This window comes from Salmo trutta, unplaced genomic scaffold (assembly GCF_901001165.1).
Source record: "Salmo trutta unplaced genomic scaffold, fSalTru1.1, whole genome shotgun sequence".
In the NCBI taxonomy this organism is placed as follows: Eukaryota; Metazoa; Chordata; class Actinopteri; order Salmoniformes; family Salmonidae; genus Salmo; species Salmo trutta.
In genome coordinates this window covers 78,624-97,763 of record NW_021822792.1, presented here as the reverse complement: position 1 = coordinate 97,763, position 19,140 = coordinate 78,624, and the positions used below count along the sequence as shown (strand labels likewise).

The 19,140-nt window shown below is 45.6% G+C and overlaps 1 protein-coding gene across 1 annotated transcript in view; it reads left to right on the top strand.

The window, feature by feature from the left end:
• Nucleotides 1–4,455: 4,455 nt before the first annotated feature.
• LOC115184907 (zinc finger protein GLIS2-like) overlaps nucleotides 4,456–19,140 on the top strand; it is a 49,260-nt gene continuing 34,575 nt past the window's right edge. The window contains exon 1 of the mRNA XM_029745462.1: nucleotides 4,456–4,571. Coding sequence (XP_029601322.1) covers nucleotides 4,456–4,571 — 116 coding nt within the window. The remainder of the gene's footprint in view (nucleotides 4,572–19,140) is intronic.

Sequence of the window (19,140 nt, the reverse complement as noted above, 5' to 3'; positions counted from 1 at the left end):
AAAGCGCTTTATTGGCGAATGGAAGGGAGAGTTTTAACGAGAATGGGAGGGGCGACTCGAGGCGAGCTGGAACGCGACCCAGAGCGCTCAGAACTCCACACTACTGTCTGCTGCAGGGGCTTGGAAAGCAGCGCTCAGAACTCCACACTACTGTCTGCTGCAGGGGCTTGGAAAGCAGCGCTCAGAACTCCACACTACTGTCTGCTGCAGGGGCTTGGAAAGCAGCGCTCAGAACTCCACACTACTGTCTGCTGCAGGGGCTTGGAAAGCAGCGCTCAGAACTCCACACTACTGTCTGCTGCAGGGGCTTGGAAAGCAGCGCTCAGAACTCCACACTACTGTCTGCTGCAGGGGGTTGGAAAGCAGCGCTCAGAACTCCACACTACTGTCTGCTGCAGGGGCTTGGAAAGCAGCGCTCAGAACTCCACACTACTGTCTGCTGCAGTGGCTTGGAAAGCAGCGCTCAGAACTCCACACTACTGTCTGCTGCAGGGGCTTGGAAAGCAGCGCTCAGAACTCCACACTACTGTCTGCTGCAGGGGCTTGGAAAGCAGCGCTCAGAACTCCACACTACTGTCTGCTGCAGGGGCTTGGAAAGCAGCGCTCAGAACTCCACACTACTGTCTGCTGCAGGGGCTTGGAAAGCAGCGCTCAGAACTCCACACTACTGTCTGCTGCAGGGGGTTGGAAAGCAGCGCTCAGAACTCCACACTACTGTCTGCTGCAGGGGGTTGGAAAGCAGCGCTCAGAACTCCACACTACTGTCTGCTGCAGGGGCTTGGAAAGCAGCGCTCAGAACTCCACACTACTGTCTGCTGCAGGGGCTTGGAAAGCAGCGCTCAGAACTCCACACTACTGTCTGCTGCAGGGGCTTGGAAAGCAGCGCTCAGAACTCCACACTACTGTCTGCTGCAGGGGGTTGGAAAGCAGCGCTCAGAACTCCACACTACTGTCTGCTGCAGGGGCTTGGAAAGCAGCGCTCAGAACTCCACACTACTGTCTGCTGCAGGGGCTTGGAAAGCAGCGCTCAGAACTCCACACTACTGTCTGCTGCAGGGGCTTGGAAAGCAGCGCTCAGAACTCCACACTACTGTCTGCTGCAGGGGCTTGGAAAGCAGCGCTCAGAACTCCACACTACTGTCTGCTGCAGGGGCTTGGAAAGCAGCGCTCAGAACTCCACACTACTGTCTGCTGCAGGGGGTTGGAAAGCAGCGCTCAGAACTCCACACTACTGTCTGCTGCAGGGGGTTGGAAAGCAGCGCTCAGAACTCCACACTACTGTCTGCTGCAGGGGCTTGGAAAGCAGCGCTCAGAACTCCACACTACTGTCTGCTGCAGGGGCTTGGAAAGCAGCGCTCAGAACTCCACACTACTGTCTGCTGCAGGGGCTTGGAAAGCAGCGCTCAGAACTCCACACTACTGTCTGCTGCAGGGGGTTGGAAAGCTGCGCTCAGAACTCCACACTACTGTCTGCTGCAGGGGCTTGGAAAGCAGCGCTCAGAACTCCACACTACTGTCTGCTGCAGGGGCTTGGAAAGCAGCGCTCAGAACTCCACACTACTGTCTGCTGCAGGGGCTTGGAAAGCAGCGCTCAGAACTCCACACTACTGTCTGCTGCAGGGGCTTGGAAAGCAGCGCTCAGAACTCCACACTACTGTCTGCTGCAGGGGCTTGGAAAGCAGCGCTCAGAACTCCACACTACTGTCTGCTGCAGGGGCTTGGAAAGCAGCGCTCAGAACTCCACACTACTGTCTGCTGCAGGGGCTTGGAAAGCAGCGCTCAGAACTCCACACTACTGTCTGCTGCAGGGGCTTGGAAAGCAGCGCTCATATGCTGCACTCTCCTCCTGACAGATAAAGTTGGGGCAACGCAACAACAAAAAAATGGCTACATTTTTCTTTTAGTTTCACACCGTAAACCTGCAGGACCTGTTTCAATAACACGCTTATGAGAAGTATTTACTTCCAAACTTATTTTGTGAAGTTCTGTGTTCATATGTTTTATAGCACATTTTGAATATGGAATGGTTTGTACTCAAACGACAGTGAACCAGTTTCAACATTTATAAGATTGGAGCCTATAATGCGTCCGTTGCCTACAATTAGGCCTAATTTCATTTCTTAGCATGTTTAGCCTATCAGCCTATATTTGTTATTCTTGGATAATTGTTCATATGGGCTTGATGTATGAAATGGAAAAGGAAACGCCTTGTATTTTGACTGTCAATCACTTGGCATTTGAGAAAAGCACGTGTCAATTGTCAAATCTCTCATTCGCACAGATGGTGTCTTAATTCATGAATGTTGTTGCACCGTTAAACTGGGAGATTCGTAGGCATTGAATACTTCCGACTGCTGCGTAGCCTTGCAGCCCGTCGGCAGCTGGCACCCTATTTTAAAGTGTCTTAGAATCGGTTTCCAACGAGGTGAAGTAATGGGATAACCATGTCACATACTCAGATATAGATACTTTTAGAAACATATTATGTCTCAGAATTGTCCATAATATAGTTGGAAACAGGACAGAAGTGAACCACAAGGAGCTATTTATATCAACATATTGCATGGAGTTCTGTTTGTTGTAAGTTATTCCTTATATAATATGTTTATATCTACAGGAATCTCAATCTAGGCCTATATCAGATAACTCAAACATGTTAAAATGAATACAACTATTTTACACAGCGCTCTCTCTTCTGATGTGTTAAGGACTTGATTTGGGCATCCATAGCAGCGCAGCCATAGGGCGATTCTACCACTATGCTTGTTGACACAAGACTGTGAAAATAATTGGTCTGAGGTCAACACTACCCCTGTATATTTGTGGGTGGCGTCACTCCCCCCAGCTCTGTAGGTGTACCTTGGCTGCGTCCGGCCCCTGCAAGGGCAAGATTCAACAAACACACCACAGGGCTTTGGCTCCTGGGCCGGTGCAAGTGTATGTCTCTGGAAATGTTTTGGCCCTATTCTGTGTGGAATAAGGGACACTGTTGTTCCATTCTTCAGAATGGGGGAACCATGCTTTATTTACAGCATTTTTTCTAAACCGTAACTAACTGTCATTCCTCATTTATGTCACTGTGGCTCGTTCTTCTTCCATAGTTATGATCCATATAACAACACACACACACACACACACACACACACACACACACACACACACACACACACACACTGTAACACACATCTGTAACAAATGACTGTAAATTGCAGGAATAGACAAACGACTTCATGCATGTTCTCCAGGCCCAGATGTCCTAGTTCCATATAGTCCATAATGCAGCTGAGTTTTATGTCTTCAAAGAACATCAATCCTGAATCCTCTGTAGCAGTTTATCACAACTACAGAGAATCACACATACAAATCACCCAGCAGTGCCTCTTTCTGCCTCTACTGGGTCTCTCTCTCTCCCTCTTGTGCTCCAGAGTGGTGCAGCGGTCTAAGGCACTGCATCTCAGTGCTAGGGGCGTCACTACAGACACCCTGGTTCGAATCCAGGCTGTATCACAACCGGCCGTGATTGGGATTCCCAAAGGGTGACGCACAATTGGCCCAGCGTCGTCCGGGTTTGGCCGGTGTAGGCCGTCATTGTAAAGAATTTGTTCTTAACTGACTTGCCTAGTTAAATAAAGGTTTCCCTGCCTCCCTGCTTCCCCCACCCCTATCTCTAACTCCCCCCCATTCTTCTCTCCCTCTCACTCTCTCCCAACTCTCCCCTCTTTGTTCCCCAGTAGAGTATGCCAACAGAACGAACCCAGAGTTGAACTGCTGACTGTGCTAAGGTCATACAGGTACAGGCTGGTAGTTATTTATCATAGTCATCAGTGCTGTGTGTCTTGGAAGCAGAGGTAGGACCACAGTCTCCAGAGCCCAGGAACTCACACACACACACACACACACACACACACACACACACACACACACACACACACACCGTTCACCTCCAATGGCGTCAGCCAACGACAGCTTTAGATAAACACTGTGGGGGTACACACACACAGGCATGCACACACACACACACGCACAGACGTACACCCACACGCATACACACCCCACCCGACTACCCCTGGTCTGTTCTGTTTACCTCCAGTCATCATCAGTAGAATCTAATTGGATGACTTAACTCCCAGAAGGCATAAGATAGCAGGGGACATTTCTTTTCCTTTGTTTTTCAGTCCCTTAGATGGAAGCATAGTCCTCCTCACCATCACCCATTAAATAGAAAAGAATAGAAAATGATTACAAGTTTTTTTGTCCCTCCAAGGGTTTTTCCTTTAGCACACAGCCCATATAGATTTAGACAGTGGACTATGGTGGGCTACACATGCAGTGATGTTGAAAGGTCTGGACCATATGCATTATGAATGGTGGTGGTGTAAATCAGGGTTTCTGTAATAACATGAGCCCGGTGCCGTCAGCACGTTCAGCTCCCTAATCATTATGGCCCAGTTAAAGATGGCTACGCGGAATCCGGCCCGCTGTAATGTTGCCCAGGGGAACCAGAACAACAGTGAGCTGGTTGGGGTTGGTCCAAGAGCCCTGGCCCTGCCAGCCAAAGGCTCCAAGCTGAAGTACTACTTATCCACACAGCAGTCTCCTCCTTATTAACCCTTTCCCTTCCTTTCCATGCTTTTCTCTCTCTTTTCTCCCTCGTACGTTCTTTCTCTCAAATTATTGAGCTTTTTTTTTTACCATTTCGCTGCTTGGCTGTTTTTCTTTTCTTGCTTACTTTCTTTTTTGTTTGTTCCACTTTCTCTTATTTTCTGCTTTTTCTTTCCTTCTACTCTCTCATTCCCCCTTTTCTGATATCTTGTATTATTATCATGATTTGTAGAGTTGTTATGGTTTCTTCTCTGACATTTCCTCTGTTCTTCCTCTCTGATTCTGAACTCTCTCTTTCTATTTCTCTCCCTCTTTCTCCTTCCTCTTTCTGCTTTTACGTTGTAGGCCTTCTCACCTGCCCTCATTCTATTCTTCTGGGATATAGAACATGGAGTCAGAATGGTTGAACTGGTGTAGGGAAGTGTAGGACCTCTGTGATAAAGACCAGTGACTATCAATTCACATCAACTGTATGTCCGTAAAGCATACATTACATACCTGTAACTCCATACTGAACAGAACGTCATGTTAGTGGTGGACAGTGTTAGTGGTCCAGTGTCTGCTCTCCACCAGTCTCTCACTGGACTCACTGACTTGCTATTTATAGAACGTGCTCAGATAATGGACTTTCCACCTGGGCCTCAACAGAGGAAGACTTGACTCTACCTGGCTCCTGAATGAGAGAGAGAGACACTCACACTCACACACAGAGAGAGAAGAGAGGAGGAGACACATACACACACACACACACACACATGCACATAGAGAAGGAGAAACACACACACACACACACACGGAGAGAAGAGAGAGAAACACACACATAGAGAAGAGAGGAGAAACAGACACACACACACACACACACACACACACACACAGATAGAGAGTAATAGAATAATGAATGAGGTTGAGTGGGGGTGGATCTGGGAACCCTCTCCCCCCTCCCACAGGGACAGCCTGGGAACTAGCAACATGGTTATTTTCTGATAGACTCACAACACTGTAAAACCCCTTCTCATTCTTCCCTGTCTCTCGAGGTAGATATTGTCCCTAACCGCAGATCTCAGATCAGATTACCCCACCCCCAATCTTTACCTTAAACTGAGACTTAGCTCTATGACGTGACTATGAACAGCATCAAATATATTTTACAATAGATTGATGCAGAGGGTTGCACTCGCGAGCACCCACACAGAGCATCTGCACGTGTGCTCGGGAGCTTGCATATGTGCGCACATTTTGACCATGCACATATGTTTGTGTGTGGGTTCTTGACAGACGCGACTACTCGTCCCCAGAAAGCCCTTGGCTCCCTGCCTTCCCACAGTCCTCCAGCCCAGTAGCCGCTATGTGTCCGTGGGAAGCTGCCGAGAGGAGAGTGGGAGAGACCTGGTCCTTGGCACTCTGGGAAGTCACATGGAGGAAGGGAGAGGGAGGGAGAGAAGATGGGGAGAGAGAGAGAGGGTAGTAGGAGGGGGAGAGAAGGAGAGAGGAGAGGGATGTACAGAGGGGAAAAGGAGAGGGAGGGAGAGAAGGAGATGGGGAGAGAGAAGGGGTAGTGGGAGGGGGAGAGGAAGAGGGAGGGAGGGGAGAGCGAAGGATAGGGAGAGGGTTCTCTGGGGGATGTTTTGGGAACACTGAAAGTGATAGATAGGAATAATACAGTAGTAGTTTGGGAAGCAATAAGTAGGATACCCTATAGGGGACAATAAAGTTGTATTCAGTTGAACTGTACTGTGTTGGATTTACGTGAAAAAATATGGTTCCTGTGACAATCGCAATCGAGTTAAAGGAGCAAAATACCATAGTGGACAATAAAGATGAATTGAATCATAGTGAATTGAAAAAATATATATGTGGTTCCTGGGGTGGAAGCTAAGGTGAGTTAAAGCAGTCACCATGAAGGAGGACACGGGGGACAATAAAGTTATATTAAATGATTTGTATGGTATTTTATACAACAAATGATAGAGTAAATATGTGCTAGGATAGCAGCTGAGGTGATTAAAGCAGAAGTAGGAAGTACTGGCCATTGATGTGAAAATAAAGCATCAGATAAAGGCCTGTGTGACTCTAAACATTGGAGTCCAATATTGACTCTTCCCACCTGTTGTGGTGTTTGACACTGGCCTATTAAATCCCACTTCCACAGTGATAAAGCTGTCTTCCTCCTGTGGAAACCTACAAGGACCAGAACCCACGCTTCTCTGTGATTGTATAATGTTATTTAGGGTGTTATGTGTTAATGGTGGGTTTGTATAGTGCTATATATTTAGCATAAGTGGATGTTTTTGGAAGTTTAGTTTAAGGTTTTATATGCGTTGATTATATGTTTGTATGGTGTTATATAAGTGTCTATTTATTTAACCTCTCTGGGGTATGTGGGACGTGACCGTCCCACCTGCGGGACACACAATTCAACAGCCAGTGAAATAGCAGGGCGCCAAATTCAAAACGACAAAAATCTCATCATTCAAATTTCTCAAACATACAACTATTATATCCCATTTTAAAGATACACTTCTTGTTAATCCAACCACATCGTCCGATTTCAAAAAGGCTTTACGGCGAAAGCACACCATACGATTATGTTAGGACATCACCTTGACAAGAAAAACCACACAGCCATTTTCCAAGCAAGGAGAGGCGTCACAAAAAAACAGAAATACAGCTAAAATGAATCACTAACCTTTGAAGATCTTCATCAGATGGCACTCATAGGACTTCATGTTACACAATACATGTATGTTTTGTTCGATAAAGTTCATATTTATATCCAAAAACCCCATTTTACATTGGCGTGTAATGTTCAGAAATGTTTTGCCTCCCAAAACCTCCGGTGAATGAGCACATCAATTTACAGAAATACTCATCATAAACGTTGATAAAATATTCAACTCTAATTCAAAGAATTATTGATACACTTCTCCTTAATGCAACTGCTGTGTCAGATTTAAAAAAAACTTTACAGCGAAAGCAAACTTTGCAATACTCTGAGTACAGCGTTCAGACACGAAACCAAACCCACCATTTTGTGGAGTCAATAAAACTCAGAAATAATATTATAAATATTTGCTTACCTTTGATGATCTTCATCAGAATGCACTCCCAGGTATCCCAGCTCCACAATAAATGTTTGTTTTGTTTGATAAAGTCCATCATTTATGTCCAAATACCTCCTTTTTGTTGTCACGATGAAAAATGTCACGATGAAAAGTCAAAAAAAGTTATATTTACGTTCGTAGAAATATGTCAAACGATGTATAGTATCAATCTTTAGGATGTTTTTAACATAAATCTTCAGTAATATTCCAACTGGACAATTCCAATGTCTTCAGAAAAGAAAAGGAACACAGCTCACACTCACGTGAGCACGCGCCTCTGAGCGCATGTAATTTCCGCACTCATCAACTTCCAGGCCCTCTTGTTCACGCCATATTCACAGTAGAAGCATGAAACAACGTTCTAAAGACTGTTGACATCTAGTGGAAGCCTTAGGAAGTGCAAAATGAACCCTAAGTCACTGTGTACTGGATAGGGATTCACTTGAAAGACTACAAGCCTCAGATTTCCACACTTCCGGGTTGGATTTTTCTCAGGTTTTTGCCTGCCATATGGGTTCTGTTATACTCACAGACATCATTCAAACAGTTTTAGAAACGTCAGAGTGTTTTCTAATAATATGCATATCCTACCTTCTGAGCCTGAGTAGCAGGCAGTTTAATTTGGGCATGCCTTTCATCCGGACGTCAAAATACTGCCCCCTACCCTAGGCTGGGTTTACTATGTGTTAATTGAGAGGTGGCCAGGGCCCTATGACCCTCTGAGAGTGGGAACTAGGCTAGTAAGAGCGGAAAGGTCTGGTTGTTCCCTCTGACCATCTCCTTATGCCCTTTCTCACCATCCGTCTGTCACGGGTTCACTATGGAGGAGGTTATTGAACCTAACCTTGGAGTCCAAGAGAGAACTTCTCCAAATATGTTGTCTTCTGGTCTTCCTCTTTGTTTCCTTATTTTAATCTGTTGTTGTTGTTGTCAGAAGGGAAATAGATGTTCTGGGATACACCATTAAGGCTTGTCCTCTTCTATGTGAGCTGGTGTGCAAGAGAGATTCCGAATTTCTGTAATGTTGGTTCTGATAAACTCTAGATAAAGTATCGGCCACTTTCCATTACAGCCACTGTTGAGTGCAGCGCTACGGTCACAGTGTCGGGGAGAGATGCGTGCTACGCCTCAAGATTTGTGTCAATGAGCAAAATAAATTAGGCCCAGATTCAGACCTCAGAAATATTTGCATTGAAACAATGAACATTTAGGAAGAATTGATGTTTTGGTCCCTTGTTTGTGTGAAAGATGAAGGGAGCAAATAGAGGAGAGAGCAAGGGAGGGAGAGAAAGGGGGAAAGTCAGAGTGAGAGAGAGAGAGAACAACAAGAAAAAGAAAAGGGGGGGCAAAGTCCGAGAAAGAGAAAAGAGGGAGAAGCATGAGTGCACTCAGAGGTTGACTCCATGCAGCCCTTGTTTATGAGAGAAACACCACAGCTGAGCTGAAGCCCACTTCTGAGTGGGACAAACACACTGCTCTCTTTTGGTTGTTGTGGAACAAACCCCATGAGAACTCAAGTCATTCAGAATGATTTCAGTGATGACATTTTTTATTTAATTTAACCTTTATTTAACTAAGCAAGTCAGTTAAGAACAAATTCTTATTTATAATGACGGCCTACCCCGGCCAAACCCTAACAACGCTGAGCCAATTGACACCCAATCACGGCCGGATGTGATGCAGCCTGGATTTGAACCAGGGACTGCAGTGACACCTCTTGCACTGAGATGCAGTGCCTTAGACCGCCGCGCCACTCGGGAGCCCACATCTGCTCAGCAATAGATGTTTTCAATCAGAATGATTTAATAATAATGTAGGATTTATATAACACTTTTCAAAGACCCAAAGACGGTTATGTTTTTTAAAGACACTATTTAAAAGAAGAGGATCCAGTCAGAAGCCCAGCATTAGTGTATCTGAGGTGATTTGCATGTCTATGCCTGAGAGCTGAAGCCTAGGCATTAGTTACGGAAGCACACAGTCCGAGCAGCAGCGAGAGCTGGCTATCTCTCCTCTCTCTGTCTGTAACGGAGGGATTTTCCTTATCACTCTGACACTGATAAAAACAGAGGGAAGAGTATGGAGGGGGTGAGGAGCAGAGGAGGGGTGGGGGCCACTAGGGGTCACTTTGGAGGTCAGCCAGAAGTGGACATTTCCCATGATGCACAAGGAGCATACATGCACAGCATGAATTATTGACTGAGGTGAAAGATGGAGAGGAAAGAGCAACATGAGACCTCTGTCTGTCTCTCTGTGTCTCTGTGTCTCTGTCTCTCTGTGTCTCTCCCTCTCTGTGTTTGTGTACTGTGTGTGTGTGGTATGGTATGCCAGGTATTAAGCAGAATGCCTGTGGTTTAATAAGGGGGGTAATTGGTGTCAGATGGATCTCTGTGCCTCAGATATGTTTAATATATACACACTCATACACAGAGAGTATGTTCACTATGCGCTGGGTGATGTTTGGCATCCTCTCTGAGATATTATTTGCTTTGGGGAGCGTTGTGTGTTTTTATTGGGCACAGGGGAGGGTAGTGTGTATTTCCTGGTTTACTCTGCAGATTTTACTAGATCATTTATTCCATCCTAGCCAAATGTCTTTCTCCCCTCATGCACTACACTTCTTCCATGTGCTAACTTTTACTATTCCACAGTGTATCCTGCCCTCCATCCACCATTCAGACTGATCGTAGTGGTCGGTGGATAGTTTGATGCTCCTTTCGGTAAATATTGAGGGTCTTATTCTGGTGACATGATTATTGATACTTGGCTGCCGTTTGACAAATAAAATAAATGTTTCACTTTAGTCCATAATAATGTCATCATGTTGTGGGCTATACCTGCACGGTATCTGTGAGCTGTGGGCTAGAGTACACGTGTCAACACCAGAGTGGACACATTCACTAGATCTACTCAAAAACTATTGTGACCAAACCAACAGTAGGACTAGAGTTGAAAATGCCATGGAAACCCATTTAACTTGTCTTTTTACTCGGTACATGGGAATTTAACCTCAAGGTATTTTTATGTGCACTACGTATTTACACAGACTTTTATCTGCAACAAGTTAATATGATGGAAACACAACTGATGGGAAAATGCGCATATTGTTTTAATGCGGATGTAAAAAATATTCACATAAATCTTTTGCCAGTTGGATGGAAACCTAGTTCTAGACACCATAAACAGTCAGGCAGTAGTCCAGTGTCACTCTGATTATGCCTGCACATCATGGTCCACCAGCAGCCCCAAACAATAAGCCTCCAGCCAAACAAGCTTGTAAGAATTGTATTGAACCTCCTCCCTCATACTCCTCAGGAGGTCGAGCCTGTTAAGCAGCTAGGCTAGCGATCAGTGGAAAAAATGGTTCTGGTTCACAGAATTATCACGGACTCAGCCCCCAGGTACCTATCCAAATGTTTTCATTTATTAAAGACATCCACCAGGGTAAGTCCATAGTCTGAGACTCTAACATTCACTGTTTTAAATATAAGAACACATTTCTATATACCGGCGCAGATGAGTGGAACAAACTACCACAGTAAGCCATACCATCCTTAACCACTTTTAAAAAGGTCAAAAGCTGGCTAATGTGTGAACAGTATAACCATGTTTTTGTCTGTATCTCTGTAATGTGTCTATCTATGTAATTGTATATGTATTTACATACACAGTAGGGACCACAATGGAAATACTTCCCCGACTTTATTGTGCAATTCCGGTCACTTTAGAAAATCTTTATACTGTGCCTTCAGAAAGTATTCATACCTCATGACTTATTGCACATTTTGTTGTGTTACCTGAATTCAAAACGGATTTAAACAACAACAGAAAAATCACTGTTTTTGGACATTATTGCACATTAATTGAAAATGAAATACAAAAATATCTAATTTAACTATTCATATCTAATTTATAACTATTCACCCCCCTGAGTCAATACTTTGTAGAAGCACCTTTGGCACTGTGTCTGTATCAGCTTTGCACATCTGGATTTGGGGCTTTTCTTCCATTCTTCCTTGCAGATTTTCTCAAGCTCTGTTAAGATGGATGGGGAGTGGCGGTGAACAGAAATCTTCAAGTGTATTATTTCACTGTATCACAATTGGTTCAGAAGTTTACTTACGCTAAGCTGACTGTGCCTTTAAACAGCTTGGAAAATTCCAGAAAATTATGTCATGGCTTTAGAAGCTTTTGATAGGCGAATTGACATAATTTCAGTCAATTGGAGGTGTACCTGTGGATGTATTTCAAGGCCTATCTTCAAACTCAGTGCCTCTTTGCTTGACATCATTGGAAAATCAAAAGAAATCAGCCAAGACCACAGAAAAGCAATTGTAGACCTCCACAAGTCTGGTTCATCCTTGGGAGCAATTTCCAAACCCCTAAAGGTACCATGTTCATCTGCACAAACAATAGTACGCAAGTATAAACACCATGGGACCACGCAGCCGTCATACCGCTCAGGAAGGAGACTCGTTTTGTCTCCTAGAGATGAACATACTTTGGTGCGTAAAAGTGCAAATCAATCCCAGAACAACAGCAAAGGACCTTGTGAAGATGCTGGAGGAAACAGGCACAAAAGTATCTATATCCACAGTAAAACGAGTCCTATATCGACATAACCTGAAAGGCCGCTCAGCATGGAAGAAGACACTACTCCAAAACCGCCATAAAAAAGCCAGACTATGGTTTGCAACTGCACATGGGGACAAAGATCGTACTTTTTGGAGATATGTCCTCTGGTCTGATGAAACAAAAATAGAGCTGTTTGGCCATAATGACCATTATGTTTGGAGTAAAAAGGGGGAGGCTTGCAGGCCGAAGAACACCATCCCAACCGTGAAGCACGGGGGTGGCAGCATCATGTTGTGGGGGTGCTTTGCTGCAGGAGGGACTTGTGCACTTCACAAAATATATGGCATCATGACGAAGGAAAATTACGTGGATATATTGAAGCAACATCTCAAGACATCAGTCAGGAAGTTCAAGCTTGGTCGCAAATGGGTCTTCCAAATGGACAATGACTCCAAGCATACTTCCTAAGTTGTGGCAAAATGGCTTAAGGACAACAGAGTCAAGGTATTGGAGTGGCCATCATAAAGCCCTGACAATCCTATAGAAGATTTGTGGGCAGAACTGAACAAGTGTGTGCGAGCAAGGAGGCCTACAAACCTGACTCAGTTACACCAGCTCTGTCAGGAGGAATTGGCCAAAATTCACCCAACTTATTGTGGGAAGCTTGTGGAAGGCTACCCGAAACGTTTGACCAAAGTTTAACAATGTAAAGGCAATGCTACCAAATACTAATTGAATGTATGTAAACTTCTGACCCACTGGGAATATGATGAAAGAAATAGAAGCGGAAATAAATCATTCTCTCTACTATTATTCTGACATTTCACATTCTTAAAATAAAGTGGTGATCCAAACTGACCTAAGACAGGGAATTTTTCACTAGGATTAAATGTCAGTAATTGTGAAAAACTGAGTTTAAATCTATTTGACTAAGGTGTATGTAAACTTCCGATTTCAACTGTATATATACACACACACTACCGTTCAAAAGTTTGGAGTCACTTAGAAATGGCCTTGTTTTTGATAGAAAAGCAAATTTTTTTGTGCATTAAAATAACATAAAATTGATCAGAAATACAGTGTAGACATTGTTAATGTTGTAAATGGCTACTTGTAGCTGGAAACGGCAGATTTTTTTATGGAATATCTACATAGGTGTACAGAGGCCCATTATAAGCAACCATCACTCCTGTGTTCCAATGGCACGTTGTGTTAGCTAATCCAAGTTTATAGTTTTAAAAGGCTAATTGATCATTAGAAAACCCTTTTGCAATTATGTTAGTACAGCTGAAAACTGATGTCCTGATTAAAGAAGCAATAAAACTGGCCTTCTTTAGACTAGTTGAGTATCTGGAGCATAAGCATTTGTGGGTTTGATTACAGGCTCAAAATGGCCAGAAACAAAGCCCTTCTTCTGAAACTCATCAGTCTATTCTTGTTCTGAGAAATGAAGGCTATTCCATGCGAGAAATTGCCAAGAAACTGAAGATCTCGTACAATGCTGGGTACCACTCCCTTCACAGAACAGCGCAAACTGGCTCTAACCAGAATAGAAAGAGGAGTAGGAGGCCCCGGTGCACAACTGAGCAAGAGGACAAGTACATTAGTGTCTAGTTTGAGAAACAGATGCCTCACAAGTCCTCAACTGGCAGCTTCATTAAATAGTACCCGCAAAACACCAATCTCAACATCAGCAGGTAAATTCAATTGATTGGACAAGATTTGGAAAGGCACACACCTGTCTATATAAGGTCTCACAGTTGACAGTGCATGTCAGAGCAAAAACCAAGCCATGAGGTTGAAGGAATTGACTGTATAGATCCTAGACAGGAAAGCGTCGAGGCACAGATCTGGGGAAGGGTACCAAAATATTTCTGCAGCTTTGACGGGCCCCAAGAACACAGTGGTCTCCATCATTCTTAAATGGAAGAAGTTTGGAACCACCAAGACTATTCCAAGAGCTGGCCGCCTGGCCAAACTGAGCAATCGTTGGAGAAGGGCCTTAATCAGGGAGGTGACCAAGAACCCGATGGTCACTCTGGAGTTCCTCTATGGAGATGGGAGAACCTTCTAGAAGGAAAATGTGGGGATGTATTTCAGCGGCAGGGACTGGGAGACTAGTCAGGATAGAGGTAACTATGAACGGAGCAAAGTACAGATAGATCCTTGATGAAAACCTGCTCCAGAGCTCTCATTACTTCAGACTAGGGTGAAGGTTCACCTTCCAACAGGACAACGACCCTAAGCACACAGCCACAACTAAGCATGAGTGGCTTCGGGACAAGTCTCTGAATGTCCTTGAGTGGCCCAGCCAGAGCCTGGACTTGAACATCTCTGGAGAGATCTGGAAATAGCTGTGCAGCAATGATTCCCATCCAACCTGACAGAGCATGAGAGGATCTGCGGAGAAGAATGGGAGAAACTCTCCAAATACAGGTGTGCCAAGCTTATGGCGTCGTACCCAAGAAGACTTGATGCTGTAATCGCTGCCAAAGGTGCTTCAACAAAGTACTGAGTAAAGGGTCTGAATACTTATGTAAATGTAATATTTCAGTTTAAAAATGTTTCTAAATTAGCTTAAAATAGTTAATCTGTTTTTGCTTTGTCATTATGGCGTATTGTTTGTAGATTGAGGGGGAAAAACTATTAAATACATTTTAGAATAAGGCTGTAATGTAACAAATTGTGGAAAAAGTCAAGGGTCTCCATACTATTACATCCAACATATTCTACAGATATACTAAATATTCTATCCACAAATACACTAAATATTCAGATATACTAAATACACATATGTGATGGGATGTATAGACATTATGGAGACTGTGGATAGAATATATAGTATGTCTGTAGAATACGTTGGATAGAATAGTATATATACAGCAATATCTGAATAGGATGGACTTGACTAGAATATAGTATATGCATATGAAATGAGTAAAACATTATGAAAACATTATTAAAGTGGCTGGTGTTCCATTATTGAAGTGACCAGTGATTCCATGTCTATGTACATTGGGCAGCAGCCTCTAAGGTGCAGGATTGAGTAACCGGGTGGCAGCCGGCTAGTGACAGTGACTAAGTTCAGGGCAGGGTACTGGGTGAAGGCCTGATAGTGACAGTGACTAAGTTCAGGGCAGGGTACTGGGTGAAGGCCGGCTAGTGACAGTGACTAAGTTCAGGGCAGGGTACTGGGTGGAGGCCGGCTAGTGACAGTGACTAAGTTCAGGGCAGGGTACTGGGTGAAGGCCTGATAGTGACAGTGACTAAGTTCAGGGCAGGGTACTGGGTGAAGGCCTGATAGTGACAGTGACTAAGTTCAGTGCAGGGTACTGGGTGAAGGCCTGATAGTGACAGTGACTAAGTTCAGGGCAGGATACTGGGTGAAGGCCTGATAGTGACAGTGACTAAGTTCAGGGCAGGGTACTGGGTGAAGACCGGCTAGTGACAGTGACTAAGTTCAGGGCAGGGTACTAGTTGAAGGCCGGCTAGTGACAGTGACTAAGTTCAGTGCAGGGTACTGGGTGAAGGCCGGCTAGTGACAGTGACTAAGTTCAGGGCAGGGTACTAGTTGAAGGCCTGATAGTGACAGTGACTAAGTTCAGGGCAGGGTACTGGGTGAAGGCCTGATAGTGACAGTGATTAAGTTCAGGGCAGGATACTGGGTGAAGGCCTGATAGTGACAGTGACTAAGTTCAGGGCAGGGTACTAGTTGAAGGCCGGCTAGTGACAGTGACTAAGTTCAGTGCAGGGTACTGGGTGAAGGCCGGCTAGTGACAGTGACTAAGTTCAGGGCAGGGTACTAGTTGAAGGCCTGATAGTGACAGTGACTAAGTTCAGGGTACTGGGTGAAGGCCTGATAGTGACAGTGACTAAGTTCAGGGCAGGGTACTGGGTGAAGGCCTGATAGTGACAGTGACTAAGTTCAGGGCAGGGTACTGGGTGAAGGCCTGATAGTGACAGTGACTAAGTTCAGGGCAGGGTACTGGGTGAAGGCCGGCTAGTGACAGTGACTAAGTTCAGGGCAGGGTACTAGTTGAAGGCCGGCTAGTGACAGTGACTAAGTTCAGTGCAGGGTGCTGGGTGAAGACCGGCTAGTGACAGTGACTAAGTTCAGGGCAGGGTACTGGGTGAAGGCCGGCTAGTGACAGTGACTAAGTTCAGGGCAGGGTACTGGGTGGAGGCCGGCTAGTGACAGTGACTAAGTTCAGGGCAGGGTACTGGGTGAAGGCCTGATGGTGACAGTGACTAAGTTCAGGGCAGGGTACTGGGTGAAGGCCGGCTAGTGACAGTGACTAAGTTCAGTGCAGGGTACTGGGTGAAGGCCTGATAGTGACAGTGACTAAGTTCAGGGCAGGGTACTGGGTGAAGCCCTGATAGTGACAGTGACTAAGTTCAGTGCAGGGTACTGGGTGGAGGCCTGATAGTGACAGTGACTAAGTTCAGGGCAGGGTACTGGGTGAAGGCCTGATAGTGACAGTGACTAAGTTCAGTGCAGGGTACTGGGTGAAGGCCTGATAGTGACAGTGACTAAGTTCAGTGCAGGGTACTGGGTGAAGCCCTGATAGTGTCAGTGACTACGTTCAGTGCAGGGTACTGGGTGAAGCCCTGATAGTGACAGTGACTAAGTTCAGGGCAGGGTACTGGGTGGAGGCCTGATAGTGACAGTGACTAAGTTCAGGGCAGGGTACTGGGTGAAGGCCTGATAGTGACAGTGACTAAGTTCAGGGCAGGGTACTGGGTGAAGGCCTGATAGTGACAGTGACTAAGTTCAGGGCAGGGTACTGGGTGAAGGCCTGATAGTGACAGTGACTAAGTTCAGGGCAGGGTACTGGGTGAAGGCCTGATAGTGACAGTGACTAAGTTCAGTGCAGGATAGTTGGTGAAGGCCTGATAGTGATGGCTGTTTAACAGTCTGATGGCCTTAAGATAAAATCTGTTTCTCAGTCTCTCAGTCCCAGCTTTGATGCACCTGTACTGACCACACCTTCTGGATGGCAGCGGGGTGAACAGGCAGTGGCTCGGGTGGTTGATGTCCTTGATGATATTTTTGGCCTTCCTGTGACATCGGATGCTGTAGGTGTCCTGGAGGGCAGGCAGTGTGCCCCCGGTGACGCTTTGGGCAGACCGCACCACCCTCTGGAGAGCCTTGCGGTTGTGGGCGGTGCAGTTGCCGTACCAGGCGGTGATACAGCCTGACAGGATGCTCTCAATGATGCATCTGTAAAAGTTTGTGAGGGTCTTAGGGGCCAAGTAACATTTCTTCAGCCTCCTGAGGTTGAAGAGGCGCTGTTGCGCCTTCTTCACCACATTGTCTGTGTGGGTGGAACATTTCAGATTGACAGTGATAAGTACGCAGATGAACTTGAAGCGTTTCACCTTCTCCACTGCGGCCCCGTTGATGTGGATGTGGGCGTGCTCCCTCTGCTGTCTCCTGAAGTCCACGATCAGCTCCTTCGTTTTGTTGACGTTAAGGGAGAGGTTATTTTCCTGGCACCACTCCGCCAGGGCCCTCACCTCCTCCCTGTAAGCTGTCTCATTGTTGTTGGTAATCAGGCCTACCACTGTTGTGTCTTCTGGAAACTTGATGATTGAGTTGGAAGTGTAGGTGAACAGGGAGTACAGGAGGGGGCTGATCTATATTGAGGATATTATATTGAGGATCAGCGTAGTGGAGGTGTTGTTGCCTGCCTTCACTACCTGGGGGCGGCCCGTCAGGAAGTCCAGGACCCAGTTGCACAGGGCGGGGTTCAGACCCAGGGCCCCGAGCTTAATGATGAGCTTGGAGGGTACTATGGTGTTGAAGGCTGAGCTGTAGTCAATGAACAGCATTCTTACATAGGTATTCCTCTTGTCCAGATGGAATCAGGCAGTGTGCAGTGCGATGACGATTGCATCGTCTGTGGATATATTGGGGTGGTATGCAAACTGAAGTGGGTCTAGGGTGTCAGGTAGGATGGAGGTGATATGATCTTTGACTAGCCTCTCAAAGCACTTCATGATGACAGAAGTGGGTGCTACGAGGCTGTAGTCATTTAGTTCAGTTACCTTTGCTTTCTTGGGAACAGGAACAATGGTGGCCATCTTGAAGCGTGTGGAGACAGCAGACTGGGATAGGGAGAGATTGAATATGTCCTAAACACTCCAGCCAGCTGGTCTGCGCATGCTCTGAGGACGCGGCTAGGGATGGCCGTCTGGGCCGGCAGCCTTGCGAGGTTTAACACACTTAAATGTCTTACTCACATCGGCCACGGATAACGAGAGCCCACAGTCCTCGGGAGCGGCCCAAGTCGGTGGCACTGTGTTATCCTCAAAGCGGGCGAAGAAGGGGTTTAGCAAGACGTCGGTATCCGCGACGTGGCTGGTTTTCCCTTTGTAATCCGTGATTGTCTGGAGTCCCTGCCACATACGTCTTGTGTCTGAGCTGTTGAACTGCGGCTCTGCTCTGACATACGCTGTCAGCTGTGGAACCTTATAAACACAGGTGTGTTTTTAGCTAAATCATTGATTTGACCACAGGTTGACTCCAATCAAGTTGTAGTGACATCTGAAGGATGATCAAAGGAAATTGGATGCACCTGAGCTCAAATTGGAATGTCATAGCAAAGGTGTGTCAATGTTCAATCTATTTAATCCATGTTCAATTCAGACTGTAACACAACAACATGTGGAATAAGTCAAGGGTATGAATACTTTCTGAAGGCACTATATGGATTTTGTTTTTTACTGACAAATAAAATCAATCAATCCAAGCTGTGAAGCGGCCATTTGATGAATGGAAATCTGTTACAAAACACAAAAAGTTGAATGACATTAGAAGATTGTCCAGACAGGCCATCGATATTGAGTAGACTTACAAGGT